This window comes from Nannospalax galili, unplaced genomic scaffold (genome assembly GCF_000622305.1).
Source record: "Nannospalax galili isolate Female #2095 unplaced genomic scaffold, S.galili_v1.0 scaffold888, whole genome shotgun sequence".
In the NCBI taxonomy this organism is placed as follows: Eukaryota; Metazoa; Chordata; class Mammalia; order Rodentia; family Spalacidae; genus Nannospalax; species Nannospalax galili.
This window is the reverse complement of record NW_008357921.1, coordinates 1,360,132-1,372,815: the sequence shown is the minus strand read 5'-3', so window position 1 is coordinate 1,372,815 and position 12,684 is coordinate 1,360,132. Positions and strand designations below refer to the sequence as shown.

The 12,684-nt window shown below is 41.1% G+C and overlaps 1 protein-coding gene across 8 annotated transcripts in view; it reads right to left on the bottom strand.

Moving 5' to 3' along the window:
• Positions 1 to 12,684, bottom strand: part of Kiaa0753 (KIAA0753 ortholog) — a 62,987-nt gene that overhangs the window by 1,797 nt on the left and 48,506 nt on the right. For 6 of the 8 annotated variants that reach the window (XM_017794991.2, XM_029557470.1, XM_029557469.1 and 3 more), the window contains 2 exons: positions 9,332 to 9,452; positions 8,674 to 8,895 (listed from right to left, as the gene is read on the bottom strand). In XM_017794991.2, coding sequence (XP_017650480.1) covers positions 8,674 to 8,895; positions 9,332 to 9,452 — 343 coding nt within the window. Of the gene's footprint in view, positions 1 to 8,673; positions 8,896 to 9,331; positions 9,453 to 12,684 lie in introns of those variants that run through there. The other 2 variants (XM_029557471.1, XM_029557472.1) reach the window with 1 other exon arrangement.

Here is a 12,684-nt window from a genome sequence, read left to right as displayed (position 1 = left end):
GGGGGGGGGGGGGGGGGGGGCTGGTTCTCCCAGATGTTAAAATGGCAGCACCGGAATTCTCAAGTCCTGCAAGAGCCCATAACACAGACAAAACTGACTTCACCCTTAAGATGGCTGACGTTAAAGGGGGCTGGAAACTGCCTAGCCATAGTCTAGCCCCAGCTAAGATACACATAGGAAACGGTGCTTGTTTTTCTGTGGGAAAGGGGCTGAGTGCTCTGAACCTGTAATCTCACTGTGTAAATGTACACATGTACACATACACAACCTTGTTTATCTGAACTATTTGAGAGTAAGCGGCAGACCTGGTATCTCTCAAGCATTCCAAAAGTACTCCTTGAAAGAGCAACATCCCTCAGACAGCCATGGTACAATGATAAAAATCCCAACATCACTGCAAAACCATCATCTAATCTTACCTACAGACTCCATTCAAACTTTGCCAATCATCCAAATAATGCCCTTATAAGAAAAGTCAGTTCCAGGATCTACCCCAGGCTTAGTTGTCACATTGTTTTAGAGTTTCATTTAAAGTAAGTTTTTCACAGCCTCTCTTTCATGATTTTAACATTTCTCAGAGAGTAAAGACTTTTTTATTGCACTGTCCCCATTATTTGGGGTTGTCTGGTTTTCTCTTATAATCATAGTCAGCTACATGTTTCTGGAATAGATACCAAACGAGGGATAGTGTGACCCCTCAGTGCATCTCAGAATATACTTGTCACTTTTCTGAATACTTAGTTATAGTGATATCTGCCAGGCTTTTTCCTTGTAAATGACTACGTTGTCTATATAGTTAGTATATTATGGGAGACGCTTTTGGGCTATGTACAAATCCCACTTCTTATCAAACTTGCCCTAGGCAGTTATTACAGGGTTCTCAAACATTGTTTTTCTAACCCTGGGGCCAATGAGATGAGTGCTAGTGGCATACCCATAAGCCTAATGACCTGAGTTCAATCCCTGGAGCCCATGGTAGAAGGGATCTACATACACACACACACACACACACACACACACACACACACACACACACATACAGGTTTTCTAACTCCATCATTCTTTTCCTATTTAATAGTTGGCATTCTACTATGATGAAAAGACTTACATTTTCCTTTACTTATATATTCACTCATTCATTCACTCATTCATTCATTTATGTATGCATTACAGAGTCTTACTATTGCAATCTGTTACACACACACACACATACACACACACACACACACACACACATTCTTTTTTTCCTTTACAGTGATGAGGATGGAACCCATAGTCTTGTGTATGGAAGTACTCTAGCATATACCTAACATCTCCAGGCCTTATTACTGTTTAAAGTCATCCCAGATTTGGCCAGTGATGCCCCTTTCAAGCTGGTTCCCGTGTCTTCCTGACATTTCCCTATCATTCCTTTCTGAAACAATACATTTCAGGCCATCATACATTTCCCTTAATCAGCCCCTTTCCAAGGAGCCCTGGGATATTTTAATGAAGCAAATATCTAGAAACCAGGTAAGCTGGTGTTTCTGCTTCTAGGCCTTCTCAGCAGATACCCCACCTCCCTACACACACACACACACTCTCTCTCTCTCTCTCTCTCTCTCTCTCTCTCTCTCTCTCCTCTATATTCTTATATCTACCAAAACTATATATTCTTAGGGACACATTCAACTAATTCAACTCAGGAGTCACGTTAGCCTTCCTGATCTCATTGTTCAAACTGCACTACTTACTTGATCTATCTTAAAATATATAAAGGACCCATGACATCAAGCAAAAGAAACCTGCTGGCTAGAATTCAATGTGTTTACAGTTACTTCTCTTTAACCAGAGGGTAGAGTATACTTTATAGTACACTTAGTGAGTTCTTGTCTGTCTCAATCTCTTCAGCATGATTTGTTGATTAGGGGAGATACATAGGAAGAAATGTTAACATGGCTCCAAAGTCAGTCATAGAAAAAAGGTAGACAAAGATGCCTTTGTATTTGCTCCCCTTCTACCACATGCCTACCCTAGCTTCTGCTGATCTGATGAACTTTTGTCTTCTGTCTGTTTTCTTTTTAACTTAAAAAAAAAACTTTATTGAGAATTTCATACACGCATATAAGTTGTTTTGATCAAATCCATGCCCACTCCCTCAAGACACAGTCTCATAAATCCAAGACTAACCTCAAACTGACTATGTAGCTGAGGATGACTTGAACTTCTGATTCTCTTACCTCTACCTCCACCTCCCAAGTAGCATGTGTTACCATGCCCAGATAGTATATGCTTTCGTTATTTAATGGCACTCTTGACTTACTGTCTAACACTGCCTTATCATCTTACCTTTTCCCTAAATAATACAAGAACCTCAGAGTACAGGCTCCATGTATATATCTCATCCCAATAAAACATCAGTAATCTTGCTTCATAGAATTTACTCATTAACCTACATGCTTAGCTTTCAATTCATGCCTTCTATATTGCTGACCATCCACCTGTAACTGTTTCCATTCTGTCTGAAAAATAACCCCTTTACCATTCACTACAGTGAAGGCCTACTGGTTACAGACGACTCGGCTTTGTTCCTTGGAAGCCTCTCTTCTCACCTTCCTTCCTGTGTGTATTTCACTGAGCTGAGAGCTCTGCATTGGTGTTTCTTTGCTTTTAGAAGGGGAAAACATACACCAGGGCTTTCCAGCTTCAACTGCTTTTTGGTTTCTCTTTCTGTTTCTTCCTCCTGCTGATTTTAGGACTGCCTTTGATTTTTCAACAATACTTTATGGTGAAGCATGGATCTCAAATTTTCCTTACTGGGGTTTTTAGAGCTTCCTGAACCTATTAATATATCTTCATGACTTTTGTTACTTTGGGGATGGTAGCCATTATCTGTCTGGATACTCTGACTCATTTTTTCACACTCCTCTTCTAAGACTAACCCCACATATATTAGAGCATGTTGCTTGGTCTATGTCTCTTACCCTCTCTCGTCTTTACTTTTCATCTTTGAAAAGTATGTATGCCTCCATATATAACTGGATATTTCTTCTGACCCACGTTCCAAGTCTCCAAGTTTCTCTTCTGTTGTATTTAACTGGCTGTTGAGCCTATCCAATATAACCTCTCATTTCAGAAATGGCATTTTTAATTCCTGGACATATATTTGCCTCGCAGTCCTCTGGCAAAATTCTAAGTTGTACCTTTTATTGCTATGAATACACCAGGCACAGTTATTTTATTTTCCGTAAATAGCTTCAATATTTGGAGCTGCGGTAGGTTTGTTGTTATTGTTGCCTCTCTGTTGCCTGGTTATTTTTCACCATAAACCAGATGCTGTTTATGAAAACTGTAGAAATAAACTGAATCTCATGATGATAATCTCCTCCAGAGAAAATGTATGTTTGTTTCTGTATGAAGCCAGGGGGACAACAACAATCTACAGTAATCTCGATCTACTGTCAGAAACTGAGAGAACCCAGAGGTGAGCAGAGTCCCTGCAAAGAGCTAGTTATATCCAGGTCACTTGAACTTGCAGAGAGAGTACAGACTTTCCAAGGTCCCAGTCAAAAGCAATGCAAGGCCTGGGATGTAGCTCGGCAAGAGAGGGCTGGCTTAGCACACACAGGTTCTGGGTTCCATACCAGTACCACAAACAACAAAGTGAAGAAAGATCATCAAGACAATTGCCTCACTTCAGCATCCCTGGATTCCAACCTATCTTCTGAGCTGAAAGAGCTCTTCTCCCTTGAAAAATCAACTATCCAGCACCACACAGTGGGCCAAGTTCTCTGTCTTCTCCAGGATTGACCCAGTTATTCTTCATTACCTAGTGTCTTGATGCCTTTGCATGTATACACTGTATTTTTAATCCAGCTTTTCTATTAACAGCTATCCTCAGTGGGAAAAGTGGTCCAAATTTCCGAATGCGTCATTGCTGGAAGCAGAAGCAGAAGTGATTACCTCATCTTTATGTTTGCTTTGCTTCCTCTGTTCCTACTATTGCTTCACTGCTGAAGTGTGAGAGAATCACAACGGCATGTCTGATCTACCCCAACTCTGCAGGTGGAATATGGGTAGGGTTTCCTTTTCACTTCTTTTCTCTGTTGCAAAGGAACATCCCTCCTGGAGCCCTCTGACCCCTGCTCCAATCTGGACTAGTTGCTCTCTCTGCTTCTTAGAAATGTCTCTGGAAGTGCTTTGCCACTTTTCTGGAAGTAGTGTGCCTGAATCTAAGTTTCTAAATCTTAAATCTTTTCCTTTCTTTGTATATATCTAGCACAGGGCAGTACATGGCCTCCAGTAACTTATGGAGTGACAGTTCATGAAAATTACATTTTTGGACAATGCACAGTTAACATTACCTTTGTTTTATATTTGTCTTTAAATGACAAAAGTCTGGGCTTAATTTTGGAAGCACACTCCAGCATCTTCTAGCTTTCAGCACACTATGGGAACACTGCCATTCTTGTTTCTGATCATCTGAAGGTGTCCACCTTTCTCTCTCTGGAATCTTCTATCATCTTCTCCTGACCCTGGGATGTACCATGGGTTTTTCTGTTTTATTCCTTCACTGGTTCATTCATCCCATTCTTCATAGTGGGTAACTGATAAATGCTTTCAACCTAAAGACTATAGGCTCCTGGGAAATTTTTTCAATAGTATTTCTTTGATAATTTCCCATCTTCTGACACTCTTATTATTCAGATTCTAAGTCTCTTAGCACATACAACCTTCTAAATTTTAAAAATCCTTTCTATTATCTAGCTCCTGGTTTTGTAGTCACTACTACTACCACTACAAAAAATCCTTCTAGTGAAGTAATTTCAGCCACCGTGTCTTTCTTTTTTATTCTTAGAATTTTTAAAATATTTTGTTTACTATATATTTTTTATCTTATGTGTACACAAGTGTAATGCCTGCATGTAGGTAAGTGCATCCATGTTGTGCAATGCTCACAGAGGTCAGGAGAGGGCATCAGATACCCTGGAACTGGAGTTACAGACAGTTGCTATCCACCACGTGGGTGCTGGAATTGAACCGTGTCCTCTGCAAGAACAGCCAGTGCTCTTAACTACTAAGCTCTCTCTCTTCAGCCCTTACTCTTGAAATTTTTATTTGTGTATGTGTGTGTCTGTGTATGTGCATGTGTATATGTGCACATGTGTTTGCACCCGTGGAAGCCAGAAGAGAACATCGGATGCCCTGAAGAATTACAGGTGGTTGTAAGCCACCAGACATGGGTGCTGGGAACAGAAATCAGATCCTCTACAAGCACAGAAAGGGCTCTTAACCATCTTTCCATATTTTTAATTTCTAGGACTTTAGTATCTGAAAGATCTTTTTAATATTAAATATTAAATTTTTAAATATTGCCTGGGCATGGTGGTGCACACCTTTAATCCCAGCAGTCGAGAGGCAGAAGCAGGCAGACCTCTATGAGACCAGGTTCCAGGACAGCTGTGGTTACAGGGAGACCCTATCTCAAAAAACAAAACTTAAGAAAATATTTTTTTAAATATTAAATTTTAAAATTTCTAAAAATATGTTATTTATGCTTTAATAGTTTCACTTAGTTCTCTGAGAATATTCATTCTAATTTTGGGGTTTTTTTTTTTTTTTTACAATGTCTTATTTTGCTTACTACATTGTATCTGCTTCCAAAGGGCTTCCTTCTTCTGTTTATAATAGCCTTCCTGACTTTCACCAATGTCTGGTCATTTTCAAGACTGTGAATTTCAACCAAGCCTCCTGTTTTCTGGCCCACCTGCATTTATTCCTATACAAGTATGTTCCTGGTTCCTGAATCTTCCCAAGTTCTTCTACACAGGCTTCAACCTCAGTAGGCACTTTTTTTAATGGTCTGCTAAATATTTACCATTTGTCTGTTTTATGGCTTTCAAATTCTTAGTAATATTCTTGTTTGGCATCACTTATTGGCTTCATGTCTTTCAAAATTATTACTTTAGTGACATGTGGTGGGACAGGGATACAGGGAACAGAAATACAAATATTTATTCAATCTATTCAAACAGAAAATCTTTGTTTTCAAAACCAGGAATCCATAAGAGTTTCTTTGTATGGAAAGCACTACCACCTTGAATCTTCCCTTTCACAATCAACCTTTCATTTGCACTAGTTCATCCCACTGTAAGAGAGCCTTTCTTCAGATATAAGGAGGAATTGAGACATTATAGACAGAAAAAACCTCAGCTAGCTCCCTCCTTACCCAAGAGGCTATTAGATAAAATGAACTGTCTCTGGATACTTTTTCAAAATCTCTCATCTTTGAAACACACAAACAAGAAATAAAAGCTGGAGAGCTAAAAACAAATAAAGAAAACAGCTAGAATTTTCAGGTGTACTGTCCTTGGGGTCAAAAGATGGCAGAAGAAAGCATCTGTAAAACCCAGACATATTTAACAGCTCTGTTTTCTACATTTTAACCTGCCATTCCTTACTAACTGCCATTCACCAATCAAGAGCTGCTGGAAGAACTGCTCTCTATAGCCAGCAAGCAATTACAAACAACATGTCTCACTTTACCAAAGGCACTAAGAACATGTAAGGAACAGCCTATCTTCCTTGGCTTGGTTTTGGATTTCCTAATATGCCAGTCAGCCCAACCGATCTAGACAGATTACAGGAAAATGAGTACATATGCTACAAGACTGTGTGTTAACACATGGAAGCAGGTCCCGTCAGAAGGGCCTAGGAAGTAAGAGTGCTGGGAAAAGTCTTCCTTTTAGCAGAACAAGACAGCATGCATACCGAGCAGCAGTCAGACTGCTGGATCTCTACTACTCCTGGCAGCAAAGTGACAGACCCCTCTCCACCCTTACAAAAGAAGTCAGGCAAATTTTTTGGAAGATATAAACCAGTGATTTTAAACTCATTCAAATCATCAATCAAGTATGAAGGTAGACATTTTCAAATTCGTCTCAAAAGTTTCCTTCAATGCAAAAAGCAAGACAAGACCTATCAAACTAAAAGAGTAAACCAAGGCAAGGACACTAGAAAGTGAGGAAGTCACTAAGGGAGGAGGTGGCCTAACATTGGGATGATGTGGCCCCAGTAAGAGTGATACAGCTAAGATGAAGGGCAATGGTCCCAATGGAGCAGGTGGGACAAGGGCCCATCTCAGGAGAAAAAGTAGAGTTGCAGTTAAGAAACAGTCATTAACCAGTATTTTGTTTATTAGAAAAAATATACTGAGGGCTGGAGAGATGGCTCAGTGGTTAAGAGCACTGACTGCTCTTACAGAGACCCGGATTTGATTCCCAGCACCCACATGGAGGCTGCAAACCGTCCTTAACTCCAGTTCCAGGGGAATCTGAAGCCCTCTTCGGACCTCCGTGGCATCGCACGGCATGGGTGCACTCACATACATGCAGGCAATACACTCATACACATAAAATAAAAATAATAAAGTATTTTTAAAAAAAGAAAAAATATACTGAGACATTGGCTAGAATGTGTTTAGAAAGTTCATAAATTATAAAACAAGAGGCAAAAAAGGAGGCATGCTTAAATTTTTTTTAAAAAAAGAAATGTAGGAGGCAGAGGCAGGCAGATATCTGTGAGTTCAAGGTCAGCCTGGTCTACATAGTGAATTCCAAGCCAGCCAGGGTTGCATATAAGACCCTGTCTTGAAATAAAGTAAAACAACCAAAAAGGGAAAGAAAGGCATATAACCAGAGACCACTACTTTGCCCAGTTATGAAAAATACCTTACATGTTTGTAAGAAAGTGATACTTGGAGGAATTTAAGTTTGACCTTCAAAAAGAATGGGTTTATATACCTTGTAATTAAATACTGTGCACATAAAAGAAGGCCATTCATCTTTCAAACTCTAGTAGCTGTGGGATGCTGTTTTATTATTCTATAAAACTACCTTTCCCAGGAGGGATGACCTCTAGGAGAGAGTGAGTGAAGATGGTGTAGAGGCAGAGGCTGGCTGCTTGTTGAGGCCAGTGTGTCTCAGCTGTGAGGATTTCATAACAACTGTTTCTTTCCTAGCAATACTTAAGCTGCTTGGTGGGGTATGGTCCCTGGTGGGGTCTGGCCCTCACCAACAGAATCAAGAAATGAGCCCTGCCTTGACTCCTGAATACTACACTCTGTTATTAGGAGTTGAGTACTTGTGTCCCCACACCGAAATTCATACACTGAAGCCCTAACTGCCAAGGTGATGATAACACAGACCTTTGGAAGGTAATGAAGCTCAGATGAGGTTGTAAGGGTGGAGCCCTAGGATAGGCTTGGTACCCTGGGGGGAAGAGGAAGAAATTTCTGCCACTATGGACAGAGTAAGAAGGCAGCTACCTGACAGCCAGAAAGGGGGCACTTACCAGTCTTTGATCTTAGATATCTCCCAGACTTCAGACTCTAAGAAAGAAATTCCTGTTGTTTAAGTCCCCTAGTCTGCTGTATTTTATGGTAGGCTGAGCTGGCCTACCAGTCTGCCTGAGAAGAGGATGCTCTTCCAGGTGGCAAAACCCACGTTGTCTCAAGGTTTCCTGCAACTGAAGAGCAGCAGTTCCCAGAGAAAGCTGCCTGCTAGCCCAGGAGCAGCCACTGGAATTCCAGGGCCCAACAGCAAAGAATAAGACCTTGGCTAGTCCTTTCTCCAGCTCTTCTCCAAGTCTAAAATTTGGTGCTTGGTCTGTAGACAGAGATACAATTTTACTGACCTTTCAGCTATCAGCCATGGGTTGAAGGAGCCTACAGCCTCATGAGATATGATCCGGAGGAACTGTTCAAAACGGCTACAGTAATCCCCAATGCTGTGCCGCATCCCTGGTGAGACAAACAGGGGAGTTCTACCTTCTCTCTGCTGCAGATCTGCAAGGGAGGGAAGCGGGCCCTCCCTTTTCTCTGATCCATCTTCTGTTGCTACACTTTCATCCAGGGAGCTGAGAATACAGGAGGAAGACATTCAAGTCAGTAAGCGAAGGTGAACTGTTCATTTACCTGAATAGTTTCTCTTCCTTACATTGAACAAAACTCAGCATGCCATCACCATTTATCACTGCCTGCTTTCTTCTGCACTAACTAACCCTCAACACTGTAGGCATTCCTGCTCTATAGATAAAATAATTCTAAAAGTGAATTTACAGTGTCAGCACCACCCATATGTACCTAAGTGAAAGCCAGACGAATGCTAATGTGTACTGGTAGGCTCCGTAAGATGCAAGTGCTTGATGTCCACCTCATAACTACTGTTTTACAGAGCCACTGCAGAGTTTTCAAGGCCCTGCTCAAAACAACTTTTGTCCTGTGAGAACTGAAGGAATCCAGAATAAAATGTAACCGGCTAGCATAGGAACACACAGTATCACTGTCACTTACTTGGCATTGTGGGGCCTTTCTAACAAGATGTTCACCACTGGATCCTTGAGAGCTGCTGTCTTAGTGATCTTGATTGGATGAGGAGCCAGAGGCCTTTCACTTCCTGCTGGAATTTTCTGGTCTAGAAAAGGACAGGCATAAAATAACTACATGTAAAGGAAAGGTATGTCCCTTTTAAGAGTATCACAGTAGCTAATGAACTGTGAGGAAGTCACAGGCACAGCTAGCAGCACAAAAGAAGAAAAAAAAACAAACACCCTTCAAAGACAAAGGTGAATTTAACCACTCAAGAGTCAGTCTTCAGACACAGTGTACTCCTTCCTTCCCAGTCCACAGGAGACTCCTTGCCAGGGCCTATGCCAAGCTCCAGGACACACCGTTCTACAGGGATCCAGTCACTATTTAAGGAGTCTGAAGCAGTGAAGTTTGTTTTTTAACCTTTAAATGTTTGATCACCAAAGAGAGAAAACTACAACGCACCTGAACACTTAATTAGCTGATCTAACGCATCTCTGGGTATTGCTGAGCAAAATCTGCACAATAGTCAAAACATTAATTTATTAACCACAACTTGCAGGCTTGGCAGCTCTCCTGAGTTTCAGATGATTGCTAATTTTAAATGTGCTTCAAATGGAGGAAGAAAGCCTGCCCACTCAGGTAGAGTGTTGAGATGTCAAGACACCTCTGAAATTTGTATGTTTGGGACTGTGCACAGTCAGAAACAAAGACTACCCAAGTCAGCTTTTGGAAACATGTTACTGAGCACTTTTATTGGTCTTCAACTGTTCACAGAGAAGTTGGGAGACACGGATTGGACACTACACGACCCAAAGATCACGTGAAGTTTCGTTTTGTGATACACCGGAGCCAGCAAGCTGAACACCTAGAAGCATGAAATTCCTGCTACGGTCTCATGATACTGGACTTCCAAGTGTCCAACACTCATTTCAGTCCTTGGTGCTCTAAAAAGCTCCTTCTCCTTTTTCTTTTTGAGATAGGATTTACTATGCAGCCCAGCTAGCCTGGAACTTGCTATATGAACCAGGTTGGCCTTATACTCATGCTTCTGCCTCAGGAGGGCTGGGATTAAAGATATGAGCCACCACACCCAGCCAAGAGCTCCTCTTTAAAAAAAAAAATTTAATTATGTGTGCATCTGTGTCTGTGTGGAGGTTGTGCATGTGAGTGCAGATACCTGAGAAGGCCAGAAGAGGGCACTGGATCCCCTGGAATTACAGTTAAAAGCAACTAAAAGCTGCCTGATGTAGGTGCTGGGAACCAAACTTGGGTCCTCTATAAGAACAGTATGCATTCTTAACTGCTGAGTCATCCTCTCAGTCTCTAAAGAGGTCCTCTTAAATGTATACCTAGCCTCTATGCAGAGGCCTAGATGGCTTAAGTTGTCTTGGAAAAGAGAACTGTCTTCCACACAATGCAACCTAACTTTGTGGCCCATGGCCAAACCATCAGTAAAATATGTCCTTTCCTCTGATTCCATGTCAAAAGATGCTAACACGCCCATTTTCTGACTATACAAGCCTTAAAAGGGCACTTGCTGTGCCATTGGTAGCCACAGAGGGTACATGACTGACTCTTCAAGCCTCAAGGAATCTGGGCCTTAGTTGGGGGAGTTAAGACACCTTGACAAACAGCTGTAGCCTGCTAAAAAGGGATATGGGTGTTCACAAGCAAGAAATGGGGGGAAGGCAGCAGAGCTCTAATACAGGCTAAGTATCCCTTGCTTAGGATCAGGAATGTTTCAGATTTTGGAATGTGTGCATAGACTTCATTGGTTGGCCATCCTTAACTGGAAAACCTAAAACTTTAAGAACTGAGAAGCACTCTGGACCTCAGAATTTTGATTTAGAGTTGCTTAGCCTGTATAAGGAAAAGCAGTACACAAGTACAATCACATAAGTTAGGCCCAGAAGAGTCATTCAGGTTACTAGAGTACTACTAGATGGAAGCTGGGGTTGTGTCCATATAAGAGCGTATCATGGACAACAACAAAATGCATGAAAACTACAGCAAACACAGAAAGGACACCAACATATTTTGTTTACAGTGGCCCATTTTTCTGTAAAAATTTAACGTGAGATTACTGTTTCTAAAACAATACCTCAGGGGCTGGAGAGATGGCTCAGTGGTTAAAAGCACTGGCTGCTCTTGTAGAGGACCTGGTTGGATTCCCAGCACCCACGTGGTGGCTAATAACTGTCCTTAACTCCAGTTCTAGGGTAATTCAATGCCCTCTTCTAACCTTCACTGGCATTGCACAACACAGGTGCATCTACCTACATGCAGGCAATACACTCATACACTAAAATAAAATATTTTTTTAAAATCTTTACAAAAACACCAATACCTCAAATTCACATTTTAAAATGATTCTACCTCACATATGTTGCTGTAAACCCTAATTTCCTTCATATCTGTTAGTTAAGTGTGGCACACACAGCACTTAAATTCCTTTAGAGGTAACCACATTTTATTTCATGAGGAAGATGAACATGAATCAAATAGAATTTGATTAGCATTTCCCAGCAGAAATTGTGATACCCTCACAATTGTAGCCAAAAATGTAATATGAATTTTGAAATGTGGAAAAGTAGAATAAACAGATATCCATCAGGGAAAAAAGTCTCAACAACTTCTTCAAACCTTAAACTTTTATCTAAGATCATAAACATTAAAGCTTCTAGAAGAAGCCAGGAGTGGTGGTACAACATCTTTACTCTTAGCCCTTGGGAGACAGAGGCAGGCAGATCTCTGTGAGATCATGGCCAACCTGATCTACATAGTAAGTTTCAAGCCAGATGGGGCTACAGGGAGACCCTAAAAAAGTAAAAACTAAAAACTAAGAGAATTGGGGCTGGAGAAATGGCTCAGTGGTTAAGAGCACTCACTGCTCTTCCAGAAGATCCGAGTTCAGTTCTCAGCACCCACATCAGGTGGCTCACGACTGCCTGTAACTCCAGCTCTGGGAGAATCCAACATATCTGGCCTTCAAAGGAACCTGTATTCATGCGCACGCACGCACACATGCGTGCACGCACACACACACACACACACACACACACACAATAAATAAAAAGCTTCTAGAAGAAAACACAGTATCCTCTCACCTCAATAGTAGGCAAAGGATCTTCAGATTACAAAAAAAGGAAATAAGGCTGGGCTTGATGTCACATGCCTTTAATCCCACACTCAGAAGCAGGCGGATCTCTATGAATTTGAAGCCAGCCTGGTCTACAATGGTGAGACCTTGTCTCAACAACAAAAACCCAAAATACAAATAAAAAGAAATCATACAAAAAACTGATTTAGGCTTTATCAAAGTTAAAATTCAATGT